At 43.0% G+C, this 27,298-nt stretch overlaps 2 protein-coding genes and 1 long non-coding RNA gene across 20 annotated transcripts in view; 2 read left to right on the top strand and 1 right to left on the bottom strand.

Moving 5' to 3' along the window:
• SLC17A5 (solute carrier family 17 member 5) overlaps window positions 1–14,273 on the top strand; it is a 42,739-nt gene extending 28,466 nt beyond the window's left edge. For 3 of the 18 annotated variants that reach the window (XR_015282948.1, XR_015282956.1, XR_015282950.1), the window contains 3 exons: window positions 6,150–6,342; window positions 11,915–12,023; window positions 13,745–13,973. The gene's annotated coding sequence lies outside the window, so the exon portion shown is untranslated. Of the gene's footprint in view, window positions 1–844; window positions 1,178–5,582; window positions 5,675–6,149; window positions 6,343–11,914; window positions 12,024–13,744 lie in introns of those variants that run through there. The other 15 variants (XR_015282959.1, XR_015282953.1, XR_015282957.1 and 12 more) reach the window with 7 other exon arrangements.
• Window positions 12,587–14,673, bottom strand: LOC147654706 (uncharacterized). Its single transcript, XR_015282961.1, has 2 exons — window positions 14,525–14,673; window positions 12,587–14,047 (listed from the first exon to the last, which is right to left on the bottom strand). It is a non-coding gene; the product is annotated as an uncharacterized LOC147654706 (long non-coding RNA).
• On the top strand, window positions 14,650–19,087 carry EEF1A1 (eukaryotic translation elongation factor 1 alpha 1). Its single transcript, XM_086876300.1, has 8 exons — window positions 14,650–14,795; window positions 15,525–15,715; window positions 16,548–16,727; window positions 16,849–17,145; window positions 17,401–17,551; window positions 17,741–17,997; window positions 18,203–18,437; window positions 18,685–19,087. Exons 2-8 carry the CDS (start codon window positions 15,572–15,574, stop codon window positions 18,807–18,809), a joined length of 1,389 nt encoding a protein of 462 aa, XP_086732426.1. The 5' UTR covers window positions 14,650–14,795; window positions 15,525–15,571; the 3' UTR covers window positions 18,810–19,087.
• The last annotated feature ends 8,211 nt before the right edge of the window (window positions 19,088–27,298 follow it).

The following is a 27,298-nucleotide window of genomic DNA, read 5'->3' as shown; positions in this document are numbered from 1 at the left end:
GCAGCTGGCACCTTTAATGTTAAAAATGGGCATCTGTGGGCAGAACTGTTTCTAGACCTGGGTAGCAACTGAAGTTTTCACTACCCCCAAGTGTGTGTGAAGTGTGTTCACTCAAGCTTAGATGTCATTGATATCTGTAACTTTGCATGCATTGCAACATTCTTGCTATTCAAATTATCCCTTCTTGCTTGAAGCAGGCTGTGAAAATCAATCCATAGCAGCCTTCTTCATCAGTCTAAGCATATACAAAATCACAAGCCACAGAATCTGATTCCACCCCCAGATCTCCTCTTAACAGGGTGCTAACTTCAAAGGTTACTCTTGACCGTTGAAATACCAGCTCTATTAAACAAGCGGTCAGAATGCAAGCAACCAGTTTGAATTGCTGGAATTCAATTATAAGCAGCTGGCTTCACTTCTAACTGAGGATCTAATAGTAAAAAAAAAAAAAAAAAAAAAAAAAAAGCATCAGACCAAAACAAAATTCCAAACTAAATCCATCTGTCTGCTCCTACTCAATGAAAGTTAAATCGTAAGTGTGCCACTTTGAAGCCCAGATGAAAATTTCACTGTTCAAACCATGTGCAACCTGTACAAACACACATTTACAAAGGCAGATGTCTTCCTACAGGAGATAAAAATAAATCTCTCTACGGGTTTCCTCTTCCTCTATGTCTGTTTTAATTCTTCTGAATCACAAAATCTGACGCAAAGTCACAGCAGCATGCACAGATGGATAGTTAATATGCAGCTCTGGTTGTTCTGAGGAAGTTGCTGTTTGACTTGCGTCTTTTCAGCTGAGTCATGAAGCATAACTATGCAGTTGTACATTTCTTTGTCTCAGTGCTCCAGGCAAGGAGGCTGCTGAGAGCAGCTATCTCTGGCCGAGAGGAAGCACAAAAGCAGGGATTTAGAGTACGGAGCGAGCGGGGCAGTGCTGAGCTGGTGCATGCTTCACAACAATGGGAGCCATGGCAGGCCCCTGCCCCAGCACGGCTTCTCTCCTACCGGCCAGCCCCGGGGGCAGCTCACGTGGATAAGAAAGCACAGAGGATGATACAGATAAACGACTAAAAGAATTCAAAGTAATGGGATCAAAATAATTCCTCCTAGATCCCTGAAAAATCTCAAGATCAGCAAGTCATTTAGCATAGTCAATAAAATATTCTGCATCTTTTCACAGTGCCTTTACTGCATTTGATTTTGAACTGAAAACTAACTACTTGTAAAGAAAGTACCAAGACTTCCCAAATGGGCTTCAGTCATGCCCCAAAGAATCCTCTGAGGCCCCTCCATTCCCACACACAGTTTGTTTGAAGTTGCTGTCTCCAGATGTAATTGTGTCCTGGAGCTGTTGCTTTAAATGAAAATGGCTTCACATTGAACCCTAACCCTTATTATGATACTCAAAAGGGAAGAGGCGCAGTGGTAGTTGTACCCTTGTATGAGTGGACCTACCTGACTCTTTTAGAGATAAAAATTACCTTAACTAGGTAATAGTAAAAAATGTATTAGCTAGTAATATATTAAGGGTACAATAATAAAATATAACTAGTCTTTACACCCAGTGTTTTCCACCTGAGTGACTTCAAACACTTCTGGTTATAGGGCCATTGTTCATGAGATGGGACAGAGAACTACTTGGAAGAGATGAGAGGGAGAGTCAGTTGTGGAGTGGGAGCCTGTACTGTGAGCACCTTGCTGCTCTTCAAAGCCTCCACACCGTGTGAATGTGGGTATGCAGCCCCCGAGCCTCCGAAAAGTCAGCAATTGGCTTGTGACTGTTTGCTTAGCACATTTTTGTGCTTTCAGCCCTGGATAGCTGAGACGCAAAGGTGAACAGATTTCTCAAATTTCTCTAAATATACCATTGCTTCCATTGTGGAATGTTCGCACATCTAGAAATAGGTAACACAGGAGAAAAACCAAAAGCTAAACCTGGTTAATTTTTATGAAGGCACAAACTAGAGTTCTGAACAATAGGAGGCTCTGGCACAGTAATAAGCAGCATCACTGCAAAGGTATTCCAGCCACAAGTAACACTTCCTACAGCAAAATCCTCTGGTCAGTGCAGTCTCCATTTCCTACATAAGATCAGCCTCATGTTTTATTCATCAGCTAAGTTAAAAATGACAGATTTTTAAGGATATCAGTATGATGCAAGTCTAGCCCGTTTCAGTTAAATGACAAACTGGCAATGGTAATTCTATTGAAATCAGTGTAATTATGCTTTGTATATCAGAAAAAGAAAATAGTATTCAAACTTTTTTTTTGTATAGAATGTGAATCAATCATGTCATTCTTCTTTATAACTGCTTACATGGTTAACACCTACACATTGCAGCTATTCGCATTGAAAACAATATTCAACAATATATAAAATAGGAGAAAAGGCATGTATAAGTACACTGAATTAAAGTGTCTTGCTTAACAAGGAGGAGGAAGTTGAAACACAAAAGTTTATGTATTGTGTGCTGCAAGTGGTATTATTCATAGCGATTTCCAGTGCAGGTGAGTTGTCTATGGAGTTGACTATGGAGTTAAGTTTATCACTTATGGAGCCAAATAATGAATGTATTTTGGGGTTTTTTTGTCTTTATTTCTGATAACCAAGCCTTCTGTCATTTTATTCCACCAAGCTATGGAGGTGAAAACCACTGCACTTGTGGCTGGTTTTATGTTTACATCTGCATTTCACCTCACTTTCACTGCAGTGACTTCCTGCTAGGCAGGGCTGTGCTCCCTGCTCTTGCTTTTCTTGCTTCCTCTTGTCCCTTGATGAGGGCTCAGGATAGTAACTTTGTTGTGTGCTTTTTTTTTTCTTTTTTTTTAAACTCTGCCATTTATGTTATATTTGCAACAAATGTATCATTACAGTAGAAACTATATATGCCTCAAATTAACCAGAAAAAATGTGATTATACTGATACGTGTTTTACTTGTAGCTCCAGCTGCAGTAATATGAGACCTGCTTTATAATTCATCCACTGGGAATTTTGTGTCTATTTTGAAACCTTTGACGTGCCTATTAGAAGGTAACTGAGAACTGTATACCAACACTCTCAAGTATGGTGATGACAGATCATTTATTTTAAACCTTCTGGGTATTTCTGTACTGAGACTTTCCTAGCATGTCGTAAGAACGACAGGATTATAAATCATGCTTAATCACCATGGTTTACCTTAATAACCACTGAAAACCTGTTTCACTGCTGCCTAGATGGCAGCAGGAGCAATTTTTGTCCTGTGAAGAGAGCCACCTCAAACCATCCTATATTTACACTGATGTGAGACAAGGGTGGTATACTGTGTGTTGTGCCAGGTATCTCTGGTAATCTGCACAGCAAAAAAACAGATTTGGGGTTTTTTGAGCAGGTTGTGGTTTCTCTTTCACTTTGAATTAGTCTGCACTTTCTGTATTTAAAAGGAGTACTCCGGTCATGTTCAGAAATGGGTAACTTGATATGCCTCTATATCATAGGAGAGGCCCTCTGGTGCATGTGATACAGGTGTTGCCTGTGTTCCAGGCGTGGTCTTCGTTCCTTTCCTTTAAGCCTCATCAGAGAGAAAGTATGTGAGACGCTTCACTGCTGCCATTCTGGGACACACTGAAGATGCATTGGCAACAGTTTGGAAACTGCTGGTTTGGCTGAATTCATAATGCCAGAGCCATGGCACAGATTATTGTCATAGCTGGTTTTCGTATTGCTTTTAAAGGAAGCCCTGAGGCAGCTGGTGTTATAATCCAAAAAAGTCTCTGTTCTATCTCTTTTGCAGTAATTTCTCACCACCTCTACCTCTACCCCCACCTTAGGCTGTGGTTTAGGCAGTCACTGGACTAATATAATTTTGATAATTGCCAGGAAGAAAATACGGAAGAAGGGAGTTTGTAAAATTGAAATCCAAAGTGTACTGATTCATTTTTAAAAAAACTACCTAAGAATACAGATCACAGAGTATTGACAACTGCTGCTTAAAGGATGTGCTGAGGTATCTCAGTGTGCAGCTGCAGTAGGAGCCGGAGGTTGAGCTCTGGGTGGGGAGAGCCCGAGGCAAGAGCTGGGGAACTGCCGACCCTTTGCACAACAAAGGGCCCTGGGACCTGTGGCACAGCCGGGGGACTGGACACTGACAGATACAGCAGGAGCTGACAACCCCCAGGCTTCTTCATACTTGGACTGTGAGGATATAAAAGTTCAGGGATTGCTTTGTTCAGGGTCCTTCTTCGGAGGCACTAGCTCGAGCTGTTATTTTGTTATTTAGTTATTGCACCATGATTTTAATTATTTTAAGGAGCTGGACATCTGAGACTCTGTTATGGGACACCTGCGGTCAATCAGGTGAGGAAACCTGGTGTGATTTTGTGAGTGTGGGGGTGTAGCTGCGAAGGGGCCTCAGTCCCAGCTCAGGTGGGTGAGTGTGACTGCCAGGATGGCTCCTGCAGGGCTGGACAGGGAAATTTCCTTAATATCAGTGCAATGATGCACTTTAATACAGCGTAAATACATAATGGTGGTTGATAACTTTTTTCTATTTTTTTAACATACTAAAAGAATAGAGTAGAAGATAATTAACACATGATGCAATGTAATTGATACATATTGCCATTAACAGATCAGTGGATGTAACTGGGTGTTGTCTGTTGTTGCTTGTAAGCTTTGAGAGGGTACACTGCCCCTGTTAGCAGGCACTGTACAAATTATAGCAAGAAAAGGAGAAAAACCCAAGCAAAATCCAAAAAATAAAGAACTACACATTTCATGGTTCAGAACTCAGAATTCAGAGACTATAGAGACAACAATATCAGAGTCACATTAAGATGACTGAGATGGTCTGATGTTACCTCGTCATGCACATAGCAGGAAGTAATTCAGTAAACTTTTGAAGTTGTAAATTACAATTATTTTGTGTGTATTACCACTGACTACTCTGCTGAATAATGAATACTTCAGAAATAGTGGAAAAACCAAAATAGCCATGGAAAAATACTCAAATATTTTTGTAAGAGGTAAGTGTATTTTCACAAGGTTTAAGCATGAATTGCAGGTCTGGACTTCTGAGAAATGTGTGTAGTATGTGACACAGCCTAGGTCTGCCTTGATGGTTATAATGGCTTAGTCGAGAGAATAAATGAGAGTGCAATTTCACTTTGTAGCTAAGCTGATGTAACTGAGCCTTGACACCTAAATGATATGTCCTGCATCCAGTGGGTTGAATCAGGGAATCACATGGCCATTAAGTTAATTTGGTCAATGGGATGATTGAATAGGAAACAAAAACAAAGTGAAAGTTTTCCTGTGAATAGCTTCACTGCTCCCACTCCCCTTTCAACTATACAATGTGCTAGATCCAATGCAATAAATCTTTGAATTGATAGAGGAGAAAAACAATTCTTCTGGCAGGTATTCCCAGCAGCACAGATTTAGCTTTGACATGGAAAAATACCTTTCAAATTCCTGAACTCGGATATATGCTGTAAAGAAGAAATTAAAAGCTTCGTTTGGAAAAGACTTTTCTTTTTTCTTTCATATCCTCTATGTTGCTGTTTGTTTTACTGACACCAGTCACTATCTGATTCATAGGAATGTCATTATTCTGAATTGTTGTTAATGGTTCTCAAGAATATCCCAGAAGGAAAGGGAAAAGCAAGTGAGCCAGAGTCTCTGCTTCTGTGGTGCGTATGGGTGTGTGAATGTTGCTGGGTCTCATGACTCACTGCACAGCTTTGTGAGGTAAATTGGACTGCATTAGCTTGCAGGGCAAGTATAAACTGTTTCCCATAAATAGTGATACCTCACTTTGTCTCTGATGACTCCACAGAGCTAAACTTAGACAAGGAGCTAAGATTTACTTTCTAAAAAGCAGCATTTCTTTACAACTGCCACTTCACTCACATGCACCCCCACCTGAGATGGTCAGGGGCCCCATTCAGATAGGGGGGAAGTGGGGGAGACACTACTTGTGTGTGTGTGTCCATATGTTTTATTATTGCAGTACTCCTACCTGTACATAGCATTTACACACAATTAGGTTTTCTGTGGTGAGTTAGAATATATGTACATAAAACAGCTGGGCAATGATTTAATATCCTCTGTGCTAAATCAGAAACAGCATTCCAAATTCAAAACAGAGTGTGCTTTTCACTTCAGGTCGCCTTAGGAATTGCACAGAGTGTGCCTTGGAGACTGCCCGGTAACTGAGATAGACCTCCTAGCTCTTCCTGCTCTGCACAAAGGGGATCCCTGAGTGCTATTCACAGCTTCAGCAGCACAGGCTGTCTCCTGCTGAGAGTGGGAGTGTTCCTGTTTCAGGCAGCGGAGGACAGTAACACATGACTCGCTGGTATGAACCGGTTTGCAATCTTCTTCTAACCCGTACTGTATTTTTAAGTATCTTACTTTTACTCTGGCCTGTGGGATGATGGCCACAGGCTTTTACAGTTCGTATTCCCTTCCTCGCTATCCTCTGGCATGGTAGCCGGACGGGCGGGATGTCCTGTCAGCCCTGGCTCCCTGGCCTTGTGAGGTTTGGCCTCAGTGCAAAGAGCTGACTCAACACCTGCTCCGCGTTTAAAGGGGCCGAAGTCTACTTTATACAACGTGTGGTACAAGCTTTTAACCTTTGAAATGCCATTCCTCTGAGGATCGCCTTGCAAAAGCACAGCAGCTGTTTCTCGCGGGGACGGTGTGTGAAGTGACCTCCCCCGTAATGCTGCTTAGCTGATAGAGCCTGCCAGGGTATCGCTGCCCGTGGGAAAGGCACGTGCACTGGTTTTTAACACGCTTCTGGATGTTGTTTAGAAACTGCTGGAGAAACCAAACGTGTTTTCCAGCATTTCAGTTTGATAAGGAATTAGTACAGAATGAATACTTTATAACACCCAGGGCCAGGAATGTACTCAGTTCACAACAGCTCTAACATAATCTGCCATATGCAATGGCAGGATGAGTCTGTGATACAAAATTTCTCCTCCCATCTTTCATTTTTAGCTTTGCTCTTTATTGGTTAGAGTTTAGGACCGACTATTCCATTTCCTCCCACACCTCTCTTAGTTACGTTATGCCACCTTTTTGGTTTTCAGAAAAGTGTTCTTAATCATCTAGTGTGGAAGATGTAATTTATACAGCAAGATGCATGATTATTGGTTGAAATATTTGTGAATTTCCATTCAGATTGACACCTGTAACTAAAGAGACTGACCTTTAGCTGATACAAGTACACTGAAGTCAAGGAGAGACTTCCTTACTAAGCTGTTATACCAAGATTTATGGTATAAGAAATTAATTTTTGATTACACAGATCTTCTAAGTAATGTAAACCTATGGAAATTAAGGCTTGAAGAGGCTTTTGGGTATGTATCTATCAGTAAGTATTATTGATACTTGAACCATTCCTGCTAGGTACTTGGGTGCTTTTAAAGAGTTGGGTAATTATGGAGGTTCCACCAGCTGCCCACAAAATCTGTTCCAGTGTTTTTACCTCTAGATATCATCTTGAAGCATCATTCCCAAGATGGACAAAGTATCCCAGCAGAGGCTTTAATAAGTACTAAGTAAAATGAAAGGTTTATTTTACATATCTTACAGCACTTCTGTTTATACACCCCGGTATGTTTGCTTTTTTCACAAGAGCATGGCAGTGTTGACTCATGTTCAATTAGTGATCCACGCTAACCTCAAGTCCTTTTATACAGGACTGCTGGGTAACTGCTGCTTCTCCTGTGTTTTTGGAGTGTACTGTTCCTTACAAATGACAAATATTAGCCTTAATTTATTTCCTAATTATTTTAGCCCTTTCTTCTTTACCTGCCCACATTACTCTGAGTAATGTTCTTGACTTCTGAAGTGGTCAGAGGTGTTCCCTGCCCCTTTTTCTCCCTAAGTGTGCAATTTAAAATTATACTTTCAGGCATTTATAACTGTATATTTGTATGGTGGATTAATGTGTGTGCCCACAGAAACTGATTTGATACCAGTCAGTTTCATAGTCATAATAGCAATCACTTTGAGTAAGTTATCTTCAGCTGGTTTCCTGCACATGCAGTTTGGTCCAAACTTTGCTGAGCTTATTTATGCAAGTTGTCCATCAAATCTTCCCTTAAATTAAATGATATCCACATCTTCCCATCCAAGAGCCTGTTAAACCTGTCACAGTAAACAAGATCAGTTTGATGCAATCAGCTCCTAACAAGTCTGGGATTGTTACTTATCAACCTAGTATCTTCTAAAAATAGTTCATTTGTTCTAATATATTTTTCCAGGAATTGAAATTAGACCAACTGTTCCATAACTGTCCAGCTCATGTGTGTGCTTTTTCCCTCTTTTTCTTCTTAAATTATTATTTTCCTGATTTTTTTTTTCCTATTTATTTAGTGTTCTGCTAACTTATTTAGTGTTCCATAGCTTTCCACAATAATCAGTAGTGGTTCCGAGATAGCTGGCCAAATACTTCAGAGAGACTGTATTAAGAGAAGGCTAACTAAAAATATAGGTATAATTTTATGTATATGGTCTCTCTTGTTCCCACTCCCTCCCCTCAAATCAAGTTCTTGATCCTGTATTGTGTTTGGGGTTTTTTAACTAACATAATTAAATATTGAGCATTTCTTCATGTGTTGGCTTCCTGCTTTAACCAAGCTGCTACCACTGCTCATTGACAATTACAAATAAGTGGCTTCTATTTGTACCTTAATTTAACTACCAACAGCATTGAACCTTCTTGTGTCTGTGCCCAGACTTGTGTTTCTTCCTTTACAGAATTTTCTGTCTTGCAGAATCATGGAAACTAAGCCAAACTGTCTTTCAGTAAACTCAGTACAGATTGAGCAGGTCAAGTGTAAGTACTTCTCCAGATCTAGATTTATTCCCATAGATCTTCTCTGAAACCTTTCCAAAGTTTAATAGTTTCAAATCTAAATTCACGGAATAAATGTGTAGGCATATGCTATATTCACTAAATCTGAGCAAGGCTTCTAAGTGACTCAACTTGCATGACGTCTGGTTACTGTGGTTCTCACAGAGTAAGAATAATGTACATGTGATTGCAGTGGAAGGTGAGCCTATGGCCACAGTGATGCCAGGAGTCAAAACCAGAGCAGTGTCAAGATGTGAGAGTGAACAGTGAACAGCTGGATACATCTGTGCCATCCTTACTAGCCCAGGTCTCGGGTATGGCCTTCTTCCTCCTTTGAACCATCCATCCACTGGCTCAATCTGGAATATACTTTTCTGGTCTGCTCCAAAGTCACCTTTATTAAGTTTCTCTCCCTTGCAGCTCTAAGCTGCACCTCAGGGGTTTTTTTTTTTTTAATCATAGAAACCCCTTCTAGCAAGGGGTTATATAAGCAAATAGAATGTCTCTTTGACCACTTACTCACCTGGCTCACTTGGGTCAGTAGGAGAGGCAGAAAGGGGAGAATGCACAGGATCTGCAAGATGACAGTGGGACTTCACAGGTATTTTTGTAAAGCACACAATCCAGCTCCAAAGCTACTATAGCGAGGGGGGCAGCAAAATTAACCTGATGAGTGGACACTAAGGAAAGTTATTCAAGCATAGCTCAGTTGCTGTGAGGGCTCAGAGAAGAATTCTAAGATGCATGGGTGAGGATTTGAAATCCCACTTAAAGGTTGTGTCACAGGCTTATCAGCACAAGAAGAAGCATATGTTGCTTTTGGCAAAATGATTTTTAGCAGAAGAGACCAGAGCTTTGAAATGGAATTTTGGAGGTTCATGATAAATTCAGAACAAAAGTCACACCATCCTCACCCAGTGGATTTTGGTTCAGTAAAGGACATTTTCTTCACACAGAATGCATTATTTATATATGTAAATGTAAAATGCTCCCATTTAGGGCATTCTTTGACCTGAACTCCTAGAAGGGCTTACCATTCATTTAGGGGGTTCAAAAGATGGTGGGATATAGTAAAAATTAGCCTGTTTGTGTTGAAAAATACCAATGCAAAACCACTTCAAGAAATGTTGTTCCCCATAATGGTGGTTACCTCGTCAGCCTTTCACCTTTATTTTGCATTACTGTCTAGTAATTCTGCTTTTTGCCTGGAGCCAAGTCATCAGCCTCATTAGCCTAGCATTAATGAGGTGTATGAAGTTTTGTCAGATGTCTGCAAGTGAAGGGTCACTTTTTGTTTCAGCTACTGTCTGCATGTATCTGCCCATTTACTCTGTTGTTCCAGAACACAGATTGAGCCAAATCAAAGCAGACACATGTGACATTGTTTTTTTCCTGTTTAGGACACCTCTGCTCTAAATCAAATACTTTCATTTTCTAGCTCACGAATGCAGACCTCCACAGAACAGAACATGGGGTTTAAACACAACTGTTAGTTCTGGTCACATCCCAGTATGATCTGACTGTTCTGTCTGATCCTAAACCTTCTGTATCACAGTTCAGCCAGTACTAAACCCGTCATCATAAATGAGCTTTCTCGTGCTGTGGATAAATATGGTTTGAAAAGACTGTCCAAAGGATTTTATTTTTAAAAAAGGCTATCCTCTAAGCCGTTAGTCCATCACCTATTATAAATCCTGTAACTACAACTGCAGTGCTTCCCAGAGGATAGTTCTTTCAGGGACAACAATGACTTTTAAAAAGGCTTTTGTTAAGCTATTCAGAAGACTCTGAAATTGTAACTGCTTGTTCATCCCAGTGATACTCTCAACGGTTTTGAAGGTTTTGAAGTCCACTGTCTTATGCCTCCTACTGTAAGACCTTCTTTTGTGAATCTATAAACAAGGTCAGCTATATGATCAGACAAGGGAGACTTTATTCAGTCCAAGTCTTAAACCTCCAAAGATGGAGGAATTTAATTTGTACTATCTACTATGACAGTAACTTAAAGTGTATTTACTGTTGCCTCTTTCTTTTACCAAGCAATTTTGTTTGTATAAAAACACCAGCTACTTGTACACAGCTAAGTAACTTTCAAAAGTAGTGTTTCTCAATTAGTTTAGATTACCTCACCTTGTTCAGTTAAACCATTTTTTCAGGCAGGTTTTCTGTCCTCTTTATCTATGAATAACACCATTATTCTATTGTTCTTTTATTTCATAAACAGATGACTGTAAAAACAGGTAGTAAGTATTAAGATCATTTATGAAAAAGGGTTTTGTAACAGATGTAGATGCTTTTTATTGCTATTAAGAGCCAATGCATAAAAGAACAGTTAGAGATGGAAGTAAGACAGTAGGCTCATGGCGTAGTTTATGTTGAACCTCAGACAAATGTGTGTACCATGATAATTGTAATACAGGGATTAGAAAGCCTTTCACAGTAAGTATGAGGCTAATTGTATGGCAGAACAGTGCTGTGTATCAGTTTTGTTGATCACCAATTACTATTGGTAACTTTGGACTGCTTTTCCACCACTTTCTGAAAGTGCCCTCAAGAAATTCTAGCGCCTCTTTCATATATAGTGAGATTGATATACTCTATTTATAAGATCTGTGTTTCAAGTCTTGTGCTTATAAAGTCTGTTTGCTCACCTCTTGAATGACCTTGGTCACTGCAGTTAAAATGGTTGTATAAGCACTACTTACCTTCATCTTTGCACAGGGTCTGACCAAAAAAATACTCCCATATATATAAGGTAGAGAATTAAAATTCTTTAGAGGTGCTCAGTGAGGACATCTTTTATCTCCTAGCATGTTTTCATTGGCTGTGACTGTGTTCTAAGCTTATAGCCCATTCAGTATGTGCTGGAGCCACATGCTAAAATGGAAGTAATGCTGCAGTAACTACTGTAAGTAATGCTGCAGTAACTACTGTGAATTCAAAATCCAGACAACATATACTTATCCCAGCTTAAAAATTTGGTTTAGATACTGACAGCATTACTTTTAATATAACTTGATCTGAGATTCAAATCCCTTTTAAAATGATGGTTTTTGTACAGGTTCCTACAATACAAACGCTTTAGAGCATTCTCTGTGTTCTTACACTGGAGACATATGTGGACATGGGATATTTCAATTTGGCATATGCTCACCAGTGATGGAAGGAGAGTAAGTAATTCTTGCCCACCAAGTCCTCCTATTTCTGAAGTCAGTCTGGATTGAATAAACACTATTTAAATGCCTAAATGTCCTTGACTTCTTGAAATATATTGTCTCTGTTCCTTCTTAAATATTACATATTAAAGTGATTAGTTTTACCAAATTAATAAAATCTAAAAATTTTACAGGCTGGTTGCACACAGTATTTAGTCCAATGTAGGCATATTTGTGTTAGCTGAGAGGATTCTTCAGAATGCATTTCCACTGTAGTATCTGAGGCTACTCATATATCAGAAGCTCCCCAGCTGTATAAATATTTCTGAGATTGATAATAGGAATGTTATTCCAATAGAGTGGGCAAGAGAGATATTGAGAGAATAAAAACATGTATTGGTCAAACTAAAGAGGAAATAATAAAATTATTTTGAAAACTCATTTAAAGAAGTGGAGGGGGAAAATAACGGCTGTAGACTTAAACTAGGGCCGTATTTAAAAATTTTTACCACAAATTTAGCTTTCATAGCTTTCAGCTATGTAGATAACACCAAAAAAAATTACTTCCTTAAGAAATACCTGGTTCTAAGAGCCTTTATTTACAAAATAGTCTTTTAAGAAAAGTATCTTTAAAAAATTAGAATTTCCTTCCTCCTCTTCCTGTTCAGGCACAAATAATTGACTACACTGGAGAAGCGTTAAAACTACCTTTTTATGAAAATGAATTAATTAACAAATCAGTCCTTTAAAAATACCCCCCCCTCACTGAAATACAAATTTTAGAAGGTAACTTCGAACCATCTTGAAGAATAAAGCTTTTTAACTGTGTTTACAGTCTTCACTTTATAGAAGACCCTAAATAAGTGCTTCCTAGCTCTTTTGCCAAATATTACACTTTGGTCTTCAGCCCAAGCCATTTCACAATAATGCATTTCCATTTCCAGAAAGTGAGCCACCTTCCTTTTCCTGCCCTTTTATTACTGTGTCTTCATATGTAGTGTCTTGACTAGTAACTGCCTCTGAAGGTTAGTTTTGAGGAAAGCTGAACCATCTCTATCTTCCCTCTATCCCCATCACTGCTCTCTGCTGAAAAACACAGAAAGGCCTGAGAGAGAATTTTTTTCCTTTCTTAAAAAAAAATGTGTTTGTTTAATATCAGAACCTTTTTTCAGGTTTTTACTCTAAAATTGGTTATTTTTGTAAAAGGTATATTCTAAACTCAGCATCTTCTCTAATGATATTTTGAATTTTTTTATTTTTTACAAAATGCATCTTTTTAATCTTCCACATGGGAAAAATATATCTCATGGAAACACTTCCATATCAAACCATTAAATACTAACTTTACTGCTCTCTAATGAATTTGATACTAAGTTTATTATCTCAGCTAGAGAAATTTCAAGTCAAGTGGAAGGGTATGTTTGTTGATGCATGAGGGAGGTTTTTTTATTATTAGTTTGCTAATGTATTTTTCTATTTATTTTTGAACAAGAGGCTTTTTCCATGCTTTACAACTGCAACCTGAAGAGCATACCAAGAAATGAATGGATGATAGTTGTCTATAGATAAGTAACTATTTCTGACAGGCACATAATGTAGCTGAATAAGAACATGGACTACATAGTTTTGCAGATAATTTAAAAATAACAGAGATAGTTCAGCTTCTCAGATTAATTTCTCTCAAATGGGAATAGATGTTGAATAACTAAAGGATTTTTTTTTTACATCACTTACAGGCGACTAAACCAGAGAAAATCCACTGGAATCACGAGGGCCTTTATTTCTGATGTTGTGAGCTGGTTTGCGATTCCTCATTGCCATGATTCTAAAAATAATTCGCCAGGCCTGCGGGTCTTCCCATGTGAAAATACAGTATGGGGACACTTCTCGCAGTCAGGGCTTCTTTCACAGAGACCCCATGTCCTGAATGCTTCCGTGACTGATACATTTGCAGTTCAGACTCAACTTTGCTGGAGGTGCGTCCGCCTTTATTTTTATGCCGATGTTTTCTAAGACGAGTCAACTTTTGTTCTCTAATGCTACAGCAAAGACAGGAAAAAATTAGTTCTTTTTTCTTAAGCCAAACGACGGCTTCTTATTCTGGTGTAATAAGCTTCCAGAAATTCCTGCTCTCCCCCTCCTTCTCCACCTTTCATTCTGAGAGACTTGCAACGGACTGGGCTAGGGGGAATCTCGTATTCCGTAATGTTTAGCCGACATTTGTTACTTGCCGGTCAGGGTAACTCACTGAGCGTTTCTAATCTCGCTCATTGCGTTCCTTTGTGTCCCTAATGAGAAATACAATTAATTCGCCGGGGGCTGTTCCCCGGGGACTTCCGTCAGCTGCCGCATCCCTCCAGCCCGGCCATGACGCTCCCCGGTGCCCAGGCCCGAGCCGCTGGCCCTGCAAGGGAAGGGGGCCGGGGCTGGTTGGGGCTGCCCCGCTTCCTCCCGGACAAGGCGGCCACTCCCGCCCGCCCGCTCGCCCGCTCTCCGTCCCAGCGCGGGTGGCGCACCGCTCCCTTCCCGGCGCAGCCCCTCAGCAGAGCGCGGGACGAGGCAGAGCACCGCTCCCCACAGCTGGGCCAGGCCGGGCAGGGTAGGGCCGGGCCGGGGGGTCCCGCACAGCCCTGACGGGGGCGGGGGCGCTCCGTGCCCGGGCGGGGCCGCGGGGCCGCCGGGAGCGGTGACGTGTCCCCGAGGCCCCGCCCCCTGCCAGGGTATATAAGGAGCGACGCTCACGCCGTCGGTCTTTTTCGCTCCGGGTTTGCCGTCGTCGCCGAGCAGGTGAGGCGCGTCCGCAGGGCCGGGCTGGGCCGGGGTCCTCTCGCCCCAGAGGCCCAGCGGGCGCCGAGCTGGGGCGTGGTGGGGGCCGAGGGGAGGGGGAGAAGGAGGGAGGGGCCGGGGGTACCAGCGGGAACCGGGGCGGACGGACGGGTAGGGAAGCGCGGGACGGCGGGATGGCGGCGCATCGTTCTCCTCGATTACCATGTGCACACGCCCGTTGGCCGGGCTGGGGCCGGGGAAGCGGCGTGTCCGGGCGGGCGTGGGGCAGAAGGCACCCGGCAGCCTCCCCGTACGCCCCGCGGGCAGCGGCACGGGGCCGTGTGGGGACGGTCGGCGGATGCCGTCGGAGAGGGAGGGGGCCGGGGCCCGAATGAAAAGATGGCCGCTCGCCTTGCCTGCCCGCCGCCAGCGTCACAAAATGGAGGACGCGGCGGCCCGGGCGGGGTGAGTCACACAAAGGAGCGGGGCGGCCCCGCCCTCCGCGCTGCCCGCCGGGCCCGCTCGCCGCCGCCCCGCGCCCCGGCCGCCGCCGCCGGGGTAACTCGAGCCCGGGGAGGGGGCGACGCGAGGGGCGCTCAGAGGGGCCCCCGGCCCGCCCGCCTCGCTCCTCCCCTCACCCGGCGGGGCGGGGCCGCCATCCCGGCTGGGCCGCCCCGCATGTGGCGCCGCCATCGCTGCCCGCCGGGCCCGGCCCGAGGCGTAACCAGTTTTTTTCTGGGGAACTTGCAGGTGTCGATTCTCTTTTGCCGAAAGAAGGAACTCAACTAACATCCAAAATGGGAAAGGAGAAGACCCACATCAACATCGTTGTCATCGGCCACGTCGATTCTGGCAAGTCCACCACCACCGGCCACCTCATCTACAAATGTGGGGGCATCGACAAGAGGACCATCGAGAAGTTCGAGAAGGAAGCGGCTGAGGTGCGTAGGCCCGTAGCAGACAGCAAAATTCCGCGCTGTGGGAATGAATAGACCCTTAATTGAAGTGTGAACTGCAAAGCATTCAGTGGCCACAGGGAGGCGGTTTGGTTGCCTCTGCCCCAGGAGCTGAACAAGTGGCTCAGTGTTGCGTGGCCACAGGGCGGCAGCTGCGCTGCAGTTGTCCCCGAGGTAGAACAAGTGTTTAAATGTTCGAACTGCCATTGTGTTAGTCTCGAAAACTCAATTTTGTTAAATGTAGAGCCAAGTAAAAAAGTGAGAAGGTAGTCTAAAGCTGCTTCTCAATAGTAACATCTGGAATCAAGTCAAATGGCCAGATTCAAACTGCATAGAAAGAAGTTGATCTTTTGAGGCCTAATTTAAAAATCGGGGGTTTACTGATACTGCTTTTTGCTGTGTAATAATAACACAGGTAATAAGAACAAATAAGAAATTTGGCAAGTGTTAAGCAAAGTGGAAGTTAAAATGTTGATGGTTGCAAAGATTGAAGTAAAAGAGGACTTAAAATTGTAGAAGATACTTGATAGTAGGACTCTGGCTCAAGAGCTCTATCACAAAGATGCATTAGTGAAATTAACAAGCTGTCAAAGAGCTTAAACTGTCAACAGGTTCAATAAGTTTCAACAGTTGGCATCTCTCACCAGTAGTGCCAAGTGTATCTTGTTGCTTGTTCTATGAGCAGCAGTGTTTTCCAGTCTTAAGCCAGTTACTATCCTTGGATTTTATTCTTCAGCATGTGATTTTTCTGAACTAGTTGCAGATGTGGAACTCTATAATGAGAATATAAAATAGGGGTTTTTTTTGTGAACTGTAGATGGGCAAAGGTTCCTTCAAATATGCCTGGGTCTTGGACAAGCTGAAGGCTGAACGTGAACGTGGTATTACTATTGATATTTCCCTGTGGAAGTTCGAAACAAGCAAATACTACGTTACCATCATTGATGCTCCTGGACACAGAGACTTCATTAAAAACATGATTACTGGAACTTCTCAGGTATGTAAAGAAAATAGAATCTGGGAAATTTGGGGAGGTTGTTCTTTGGTTGGTTTAAGTGTCCCTGTAGTACTTTGAAATACATGCAAGCATTATAGTAAGGTTTTTTTTCCTTTTGAAGGCTGATTGTGCTGTCCTGATTGTTGCTGCTGGTGTTGGTGAGTTTGAGGCTGGTATTTCCAAGAACGGGCAGACCCGTGAGCATGCCCTTCTGGCCTACACCCTGGGTGTGAAACAGCTGATTGTTGGTGTCAACAAGATGGATTCCACTGAGCCACCTTACAGCCAGAAGAGATATGAAGAAATTGTCAAAGAAGTCAGCACTTACATCAAGAAGATTGGCTACAACCCAGACACTGTGGCTTTTGTGCCAATTTCTGGCTGGAATGGTGACAACATGCTGGAGCCTAGCTCTAACGTAAGTTTGGCATTTATTTCTATCGAGGCATGAAACTAAGACTGTTAAGACCGGTTAAGCAATGGTAAAATGCACATGTTTTGTAATTGTTGTTTGGGAAGTGCTATGGTCCAAGATAAATCCTAGCACTTAAAAAATTGTTACTCTGCAACAGTAAATGAAATGATGCTATGGGGTACCACTTGGGCTTTTCCAGCCTTGTGCCATTAGATTTGGCAGTCAGATTAAGCTGAGCTTGTTTTGTTTCCATTACAGATGCCATGGTTCAAGGGGTGGAAGATCACCCGTAAGGATGGCAGTGCCAGTGGAACCACCCTCCTTGAAGCCCTGGACTGCATCCTGCCACCAACTCGTCCAACTGACAAACCTCTGCGTCTGCCTCTTCAGGATGTCTACAAAATCGGCGGTATGTGCTTTCTGGAATGCTGCTCACGTGCCGCAACAGCTGATGTATGGGCCAGAAATGCAGGCACTTGCCCAAGAGCTGCTTTTGAGTCAAAAACTAAAATTCTTGTCTCAAGTGGGTTTTTTCCCCTATAAGGACATTTATTCACTGAGCTGAATAATGAGTAATACTGCTGCTTCTTTCTTGCAGGCATTGGTACTGTACCAGTTGGCCGTGTGGAAACGGGTGTTCTGAAGCCAGGCATGGTGGTGACATTCGCCCCTGTCAATGTAACAACTGAAGTTAAATCTGTTGAGATGCACCACGAAGCCCTGAGTGAAGCTCTGCCTGGTGACAACGTTGGCTTCAATGTTAAGAACGTGTCTGTGAAAGATGTTCGCCGTGGTAATGTCGCTGGTGACAGCAAGAACGACCCTCCCATGGAAGCTGCTGGCTTCACTGCACAGGTATGTTTTGCAGCTCCTCAGGGATGTTGGGAATATAGCTCTGTATTCCAAAGTAGGAGGCTTGTTAGGATAAGCTATAAAGCCAACATAAGAGTTGTATTCTGAGTTTAATCAGAGCAAATATCATGAAATGTCCTTGGCTTCATAAGAACACATCTGTTCAAAGTTGCCCCTCCTTCTAACTTGGCTTTCTTTGTTTCCTTAGGTCATTATCCTGAACCACCCTGGCCAGATCAGTGCTGGCTATGCCCCTGTGCTGGATTGCCATACTGCTCACATTGCATGCAAATTTGCTGAGCTCAAGGAGAAGATTGATCGTCGTTCTGGCAAGAAGCTGGAGGATGGCCCCAAATTCCTGAAATCTGGAGATGCTGCCATCGTTGATATGATCCCTGGCAAACCCATGTGTGTTGAGAGCTTCTCTGATTATCCTCCTCTCGGTAAGGCATTTCACATTACTGCTGGTCTCTGGAAAAGACACTCCTCGATTTCTGCTCTTGGGATGCAGTGTGGTGAAATTGTTTACTGGTACAGGAAGATACTCTGGAGAAGGGTGAGGATGCCTGTCCCTGCCTGGTTCCAGAGCAGCACTGGCCCATCTACACCAAACCTGTGTGTTGCCACTGCAAACTGGGCTGTGAGTTAAGCAGCATAGACAAAAGTCATGAAATGTGTTTCTGCTTTCAGGTCGTTTTGCCGTGCGTGACATGAGGCAGACGGTCGCTGTTGGTGTCATCAAGGCAGTTGAAAAGAAGGCTGGAGGAGCTGGCAAGGTCACAAAGTCTGCCCAGAAGGCCCAGAAGGCTAAATGAAAATTCTGTACACCAGCTGCCACCTCAGTCTTAATCAGTGGTGGAAGAACGGTCTCAGAACTGTTTGTCTCAATTGGCCATTTAAGTTTAATAGCGAAAGACTGGTTAATGATTACAATGCATCGTAAAAGCTTCAGAAGGAAAGGAATGTTTGTGGACCATTTGTTTCGTGGCAGTTTAAGTTATTAGTCTTTAAAATCGATAAATTTTTTAAAATGGAAACTTGACCAAAAATCTGTCACAGAATTTGAGACCATTAAAACAGAAGTTCAATGCTACGTCTCTGTGTTCTTTGGGTTAATGTTGAGTTCATGGCAAAACCTATATCTAGTCATGGTGGGATAAGAAAAAGGACCATTGTTACTTGAGTATGTTCAGAAGTTACAAAGCAAATACTCAAAATTACATGTTTGTGAAGAATAGAACAAAACTCAGCTACAGGTTTATTATATATATAACTGATCCAAGCCTTAAATAGCTTTTCTGGTGCTTTCTTCAAAAACTATTTTGAGATTGGATTGCATACCAAATAACCAAGGTATGGTTTAATGGTAACAATACCAGGTAACAGTTACAGTATTTTAGTGCATTCTGTGATGCATCGATTAAACCAAGAAAAGTGTTGAGAAGAAAAAGTGTGAACACATTTAACATTAAAGTTACAAAGAATCTAATGCTGGGTTTCCAATATTTTGTACACTGATTTTTCTAGTTAAAGCAGAACCAGATTTTTTTTTTTTTTCCTTTGGAATTAACTGTTGTGCAGCTCTTAAGAAATTTACCACTTTTACATAAGTGTTTTCATTTATATAGTAAGACATCAAATAGCCAAATCTGAAACTTCTGCCTAGAATTGCACTTGGATGCAGTCTGAGTGACCCACCACTATAGCCTGTTCCAAATGGCACAGTGGGACAAGGTGTGCCTGCTTGTCTTTTTTAACAGCAGGTAAAAATTTGGATCAGTCAAAGGGGACTTGGGTATCTAGTCCAAACTATTATTAATAATCACTAGTCATATAATCCCAAGCAAAATGTTCTGGGCTATAAGAACAACAGCTGTAATAGGAATTCTGGCATAGAAGCCTTGCTTCAAGTTTGTAAATGGGGGCAAGCAGTTAATGGATAATCAGAGCTGACTTGCGTAATGGTGCAGCTGTTTTTCTAACCTTTCACATGATTTCCCCACAGCATCCCCATGAAAGGTCAAAAAGTATCTTTTGAGGGACTTGTTCCATGACACCACCAGTATGTTTGTTCTGCCTGTAACAGCTGTATTCTCTCCTTTATTTTCTTTTCCTTCTCCAGTTGTGTGCTTGCTCTGCAGGAACTCATATCTGTACTGCTTGGATAGGTCTGAACTGCTGTTACTCATTTTCTTGCTCTTTGTTTGGATCTTTTCTCCTTTTCTGCTCACCTTCTGTGTTAACTGCAGTGAAACCTTGGAGCATTACACACCATTTTTAAAGGTACAGTGGAAGCAAGGGCTATAGAGCTTAGCAGGCTATGCAATTCAGTAAAATCTCTGCTGCTTAAATTCTTGTGGAGGTTTGTTAGTGTCCCCAAGGCAACAGGAAGTGCATAGCTTCAAAATGGAGGCACAGCTACTGTTGCCATAATAAAACTTGAAGTGTCTTGCCAAATCGCCGCATGCTTTGCAGTTAAACCACTAAATATTTTCCAAGAGGCTTCGGTCAAACTGGTTCAGCAAAGTTCTGATTTGGATGAAAAGCAAAGCAGCTTTGGCACAGGCTGCCTTCAGCACAGCTCTGCGTTCGTTAGATTTCCTTCACATTCCTTTGTGAGGCGCAGGATGTTTGGCTTGGCCGGCCATGGCCTGGATATGCAACACCCAGTCTGGAGTGCCTCTGTGCACGTTGCACAGGGTTGTCTGTGGCTGGGTGGTACTTGCTCCACCGTAGTTTGGAAATGGGCTCGTAGTGAGCAACTCATTTAAATCCTTCGTGAAAAACAGAGTGTGATGCAGCAGTGAGTGCCCTGAGCCAGCAGAGCAGTGCGGTGCTATTGCAGGAGCCCCTCAGGTCAGCTGTGCAGAGATCAGACCAACTGTGGCTGCTGGGAGGCTGGGTCACCTTAAAACGTTCTGGCTGAGGAGCAGGGCAAGAGTCAGCTGCATGGTTTGTGGCAGAGGGACTGGTCCTGCTTCTAGCAAAAAAAATCTCTTCAGAACAGTATTGCATCTAACAACTTCACATGCGCAGCAAAACACTTGGGAATGCTCTGCCTGCAATACTAGCAATTGCTTTCATGTACTTAAAACCTTAATTTTACACATTTGGTTTTCTTTTTTTTAACTTCTAACTTTTATAGACCAGATTTGCTTTCTATGCACTAATGTAATGCCATCTCAGTTCTTTTATTAATCTGACTACCTGGGGAAATGGTTAGACTTTTGTAAACAAAATTTGGAAATAAAACTACTTTGATCAAACTTTTAATAAATGTTCTTAGTTGAGAACTGTATTTGTCTTCTGACTGCTTATTTCTTTAAGCAACTTTTACAGCTGTCCTTAACTCTTTGCTCACTGTCCTGCAATGCTGGCGGTGTTCATACAGAAGTGTGACAGCGTGCTGCCATGGTGATGGAGCCAGCTCTGAAGGCAGAAAACTGGCTGCAGTCTTGCATTTGTGAATGTTTCCTTTCTAGTTGTTGATGAATGCTTTGGTCGTCCAGGGGACTTAAAATACACAGAAATATTCCAGAAATGTGTGTGGTGAGGTCTTGGGGGACAGAGAAGACAAAGTCTGGTTGGTGTTTGTCGGGAAATGCAGCAGTGCAGTCATAGCTGAGAACACCAAGTAATTTCCTGCTCAGTGTTGCTTCCCTAGGTGGGTAATTCAGGCTGCTCAGACAACTGCCAAGGAACATTTTAATTATATCTGAGATCAGCTTGTATAAGGCTAATAACTGGAATAACTTACTTTACTGAAATTGCAAATGAAAGACTAATTCTGAATTTAGCTGTCTCCGTATTTTGAAAGGTACTGACAAATTTTGAAAAGTTATATTCTGGAAATGTGTATTTTAGATTTGGTCAAGATAAATCATGCAGAGACAAACTAAACTTTGTACTGTACAGGGATATTCTTTTCATCATTGGTGCTCAATGATTACCTGTTTAAGAACCATGTAAGCTCAGTCTGATAAATACAACCCACCTGGTTTTAATTTTCATTCGTTCTGTTTATGTAGTGCCCAGAGGGAGGCTGGGGGCTGGAGGATGCTGTGAGAGGGCTGATAAGCTGCCTCCCCAACAGTGCCCAGAGGGACCCTGAGCACCTGTGAGGTCCTGCTCAAAGCATCTGCTTCACCCAAAGCTCCTTTTCTACAAGAACACTCTCACACATTTCACTGCAAGTTGTAAATTCCTGACAGTATTAACACCTTTGAATTTATTAGTTTCAATAACAATTTTTTTTTTCATGGAATCTGAGTGCACCAAATAGTACTTCCTGTTAAGGAATTTAGTTTTCTGAAATTGCAAATGTTGAATAATAGCCAAACTGTAAACTAAACAGGAATAAACTGTGACCATGGAAGATAGTACTGGAGCAGAATTACCCTTCTCTTGCAATGCTGCTCCTGCTTACCAAGGAGAGGCCTGAAACCACTTGAGGAGAAGGAAGAGGGCACCTGGGGTGCAAATGAGCTGAAATAAAACCTAGATATCAAAACTGTATTGGCTTCCAAGGTACAGAAGCTATGCTTTTTTAGCCTTTTCTGAGTCCTCTTTAGCCCCCTCAGATTATTTCTGCATTACAAGTCAATTACATAGTTGTCTGTCTGCTTTTTAAAAAATCAGGTTACTTTCCCTGGCTGCCTGTCAGTAATTCTTTAATCCTTTTATGTTTCAAATATTTACACAACACAATTCAAATCTGCCAGCTTCTCTGCAGTGGCACAGTGACAGCTGGACCCATATTTTCCTTGGAAGATGCTGAGTGACATACTGAGCCAAGGTGGAGATAAATCAGAGTGGGATTTCCTGGTGAAGGATCTCTGGCCTGTGGGTGGGGGGACGGTGGGGCAGCAGTGGGGTGCACACAGGCTCTCAGCCAAGGAGCTGCACCCATGCTGAACAGCTCTGAATTCGTGCAGATTTTGCTTATTTCTTCCTTTAAAAAAGCAAAACATGTTGGAAGGTACCTAAGCTTTCATTAGTGAATCATCCCCATGGGCCAAGTGTGTGATTTTAAGGATGCAGTAGCAACAGGTTTGCCCTCAGTGTGCTGAGGTACTTGCTAAGGCTTTCTCCTGGCTCTTCTCAGCAAAGCAATCCAGAACCCTGGGCATCCTCCTGCAAGGAAATCTCTAGCTCAGGCCCAGCACTAACAGTACTCCATGGATTAATATGCTAATTTTTTTGCATTACATAGTCACTGGAAATAAGCAGAGCCAGCTCACCCCTAACTCAGGGCCCTGCCTACCATGCCAGCAGCAGTCACGATCACATTTTCCCTTTCAGCCCAGTAAAATCTGGATTATTTAATACAAAGGGAAGAGCCACAGTGTTTCCCCACCCCAGGTGCCTATTCTGCACAGCTCAGCAGAGCTGGCAAAGCTGCTGACTCCAAACCTGCAGAGAGCCAGAAAGGCAAGAAAATGTCCCCTCCTGGAGGGGGGTCAATTGCATGTAGGGCTGAAATTCAAAAGGAAGTTTTGGGTTCCTCTTATCTGCAGCCACCTGGGCACATCTTAAGCAAAATTCCCATTTTTTTGTTTGAGATATATATATATATATACACATGCACACCCATATATTATATATAACATATATATACATCTACATAATGAGATGCCTAGTTAATTTTTTACAAATGCTGTTGTCAGACTCCTTAAAATCTGCAGTTCCTATTTTGAAGCTGGATTCTAAGCCTTAGTAATCAGTGAAATGCTCCCAGATAAATTAATATTTGGTTATTGATAATTAGTTATGTATACGTATTATTTATTTTCTATTATTTGTTATACATAGTTCTTATTAATAATATTAATATAATTAATATTTAATAATATTGATATTAATAGAGTTTTTATTGATATTTCATAAATATTTAGTTTATAAGCTAGGCTGTGGTTCTGCTAATAGGACGAGTATTTTGGAGAAAGAGATGTAGGATTGTTGGTGCTGTCTCTATGTAAAACAAGCCCTTTAATTGCCTTTTCCAGAGGAAAAAAAAAGAAGGAACAGGTGAATTTAAATGTAATTATAAATTTGTTTGACTGGCATTACTAGTACCAGTAACTAGTATCACCTGGCCTGCTGCTAAAGCACTTTAGTGGATTCCAGTACCCTAATTCTTGGGGGAAGGAGGGGGTGTATATATGTGGCCCGGGAGTGGGAGAAGGAAAACTTCCCTGAGCAGGGCTCTCTGCTCTTCTGCAGTCACTTCCTTGTGAGGGGAATTCCTGCCCTGCATTTCCCCGGCTGCTGCACACACGGCCCAGCCTGAGGAGGCCTGAGCTCACCGCCTGTGACATGATCACTCTGCTCCCAAAACCGCTCCCAGACCTTGCCTGACAGCAGCCAGCTCCGGGCCAGTGTCACCGAGCCAGCCCTGTCACCTGCCACCTGGCCAAAGTCTCCCGAGCTGCAGTGGGACAAGGACAAACCCTGGCTGAAGTGCCAGCTCAGCACTGGCAGGCACAGCAGCCGTTCCACTTGTGACTCCAAAACTCCTGCACACGTGTGACACAGGCCACCACCTGGTCATGCACGGCAATTTTCAAGTTAAACCGCAGTAGATTGCAAGGGAAGAAACTGGTCACGAGGCTGTTGTCACCTCCTCTCTCTTCTTGCTGCCCTGTAAGGCAGAGTGAGCTCATTTCCCACTTGGCTCCGTGCCTGCTCTTCAGTAAACCACATCCAGCACTAAATCACTTGCAACAAGAACGGCGTGTGCTTATCGGGCCCCAGCAGTGCCCAAAAATGTCCCTCCTGGGGCTTGTGCTGGGAGCTGCAGCTGGACAGGAACACCTTCTTCACCCTTCACTCATTCCACCTCGGTCTCCACCGCAGCCCCGGCTTGTGCTGAGCCTCCCGGGAGCCCTGGGCAGCCCACACCCGTGGCTCTGCTGACCCACGCTCTAGGGGCACAGACAGGGAAGCTGAGGCCTGCTCAGAGCTAGGATGTGCCTGCTCAGAGCTAGGATGTGCCTGCTCAGAGCTAGGATGTGCCTGCTCAGAGCTGTTCACCCCAAGGAGACACCACAGGCTGTCAAAACATCCAGTCTTAGGTCTGCAAAGAGGTGAAGAAGGTGCAGCCTCCAGCTTTCAGGATAGAAGGTTTGCCAATATGGCATTCCTTGGCACAGAGGTCAAGGTCCAGGCACCAGGCGTGGCCACCACACAGTGGTGAGTACAGAGTCAGAGATGCTCTAGTGGGGATCCACACCAGTCTCCTCCCTCAGAGCTACACTTGAAAGGTTAAATCTGCACAGCAGTTTAGAAAGGAGACAAAAGCACAATTTTTTTCCCCAAAGCATCACTGTCAGTAAAATAACAGATCAAGAATCAGTCCTTTTTTCTCTGCCCTTTACATAAGAGCAATTGCCAAGCAACTCTCCCATCTCCCATCTGAATGCCTGGACACCACTAATTTTAATCAAAGGAGGGAAAAGACAACTTTTATTTCTTGGTAGTGCCATGAAGTCAAGGCAAAAGATGGAAACAACACCCTGGAAGGACTCTGAGCAGCATCAGCCACGGTTTGATGGGAAGAACTGAGGGCACCTCCTTGGTGGAAACAGCATCTCCACAGGAACAGTAGATCCTCTCTGCATCCACTACATGGCATCCTGAGATACCTGTCACTGCATGAGCAACACAGCCTGGGCAGCACGGTCAGCAAAGCTGGTAACCCCTGGGTATCTAAAACCACTGCATGTGAAGACTGTTACTTAGCAAAGTACAAGGGCAATGCACAACTAGGAGGCACATTGGGCTTGCCAAGGGCCCGCCAAGTGGGGGACTACGACAATCAGCCAGTACTGCACCATTGCAAACATCCCAGCAGCACTGAGACCATCAAAGGCTGCGGCTTTTAGCGTCTCCTAGCATAAAATGTCTTTCCATTTTTCTCTTGCTTTTGCCTCCCAGGCAGAAATAAAGGTGAAGAAACTGCTCAGTTCAAGTACCATATGAAATGAAAATTAGAGTAGGGAAGGAAAAGAAGTTGTCTTAAAAAATCTGGGATAAGATAGAGTGGTAGACACCTGAGGAAAAAGTGCTGATGACCAGGCCTGTGTTCTGCAGGAGGGGAAGAGAGACACAGGGAACACAAGGACAGTTGGTATGTGCAACAAGTTAGGTCAACCTCACCACACCTCCTCCCTCCCTGCCTGCCTGGTGACAGCAAGGATTACAGGACAACAAAGTACCATTCATTACTGCACAGACAAGGAAAAGCAAGCAGACATCCATGTTAAGAGCAGACTCCTCCAGTCCTGCCCTTCCCATCCTGTTGGTCCTAGTGAGGCCAAAGACCTGGGAGGGTCTAAGCTCACTTTGTCTTCATGTAAAAACCAAACCTTGGGCCTTGCAGAAAATACCCAGTGGTTAGAAACCAGATGGCACAAGGTGTCCCTCCTATTTGCCCATGCTACTTAAGCAGATTATTTAGCCTTTCTGTGTTTGGTTTTATTACAAAAATGAATAGAACTACTTGCAGCAATTTCTTTTCCTGGTATAACTCATCTCAAACAAGAAGTGTTCAACAAGCACAAAATACTGTGGCAAACTCTGTACACATGAAACCAATACCTGAGGGACAGCCAGTCCTCAAACTTGTGCACATGCCAGGTTTTCCATTTCAGCAAATATGGACATCATTAACCTACATATGTGAACAGAGGAGACCCTGTCTTAACAAGGGAACTCACCAGTGGCCAAAGACCCACTTCACACTGAAACAGAAAGAGCAGTTGTTACAGATCTGCTGGGAGCAATGCGCTTATGACTTCAGTGTCCCCGGAACTTAACTCCTTCCCACTCCTTAGACCACAGCTGTGCATTATGAAATTGTTGAAGGTAAGAAAACTCCCGTCCTTCTGCTCTTCCCTTGACACTGGTGCAGCCCAGCTCAGTGGAATCACCCTTTATTTATGCTGCATGTGTGAGACCAGAAGCACAGAAAAATTTAGCACACAAACCTAAAGAAAGTGCTTCCTTTTGTAGCAAGGTGTGAGGTACTTGCCTTTGAAGACACACATTATTGAAAGCTTAACAGTCCTGTCAAATGACTGCTGACAAGAACTAGGAAATGGAATTTTGAGACTGCATAATGAAATTAAAAGTGAAGATTAGGGTTCCTTTGGATTCACATAGCTGGAATTCCACAAGCACCATACCTGGAGCCCGAGTTACACCACTGAAAGCACAGCTGCCTTTCTTATGCTGAACTTACGGCTTGCAAGATTGAAGCAAATCTTTGAACCAGGCATAGAAGGGTAACAGGCCACAGATATAA

Source organism: Cyanistes caeruleus, chromosome 2 (genome assembly GCF_971803275.1).
Source record: "Cyanistes caeruleus chromosome 2, bCyaCae1.hap1.1, whole genome shotgun sequence".
Taxonomy (NCBI): domain Eukaryota; kingdom Metazoa; phylum Chordata; class Aves; order Passeriformes; family Paridae; genus Cyanistes; species Cyanistes caeruleus.
The sequence above is the reverse complement of the archived record's forward strand: the minus strand, read 5'-3'. Positions and strand labels throughout refer to the sequence as shown.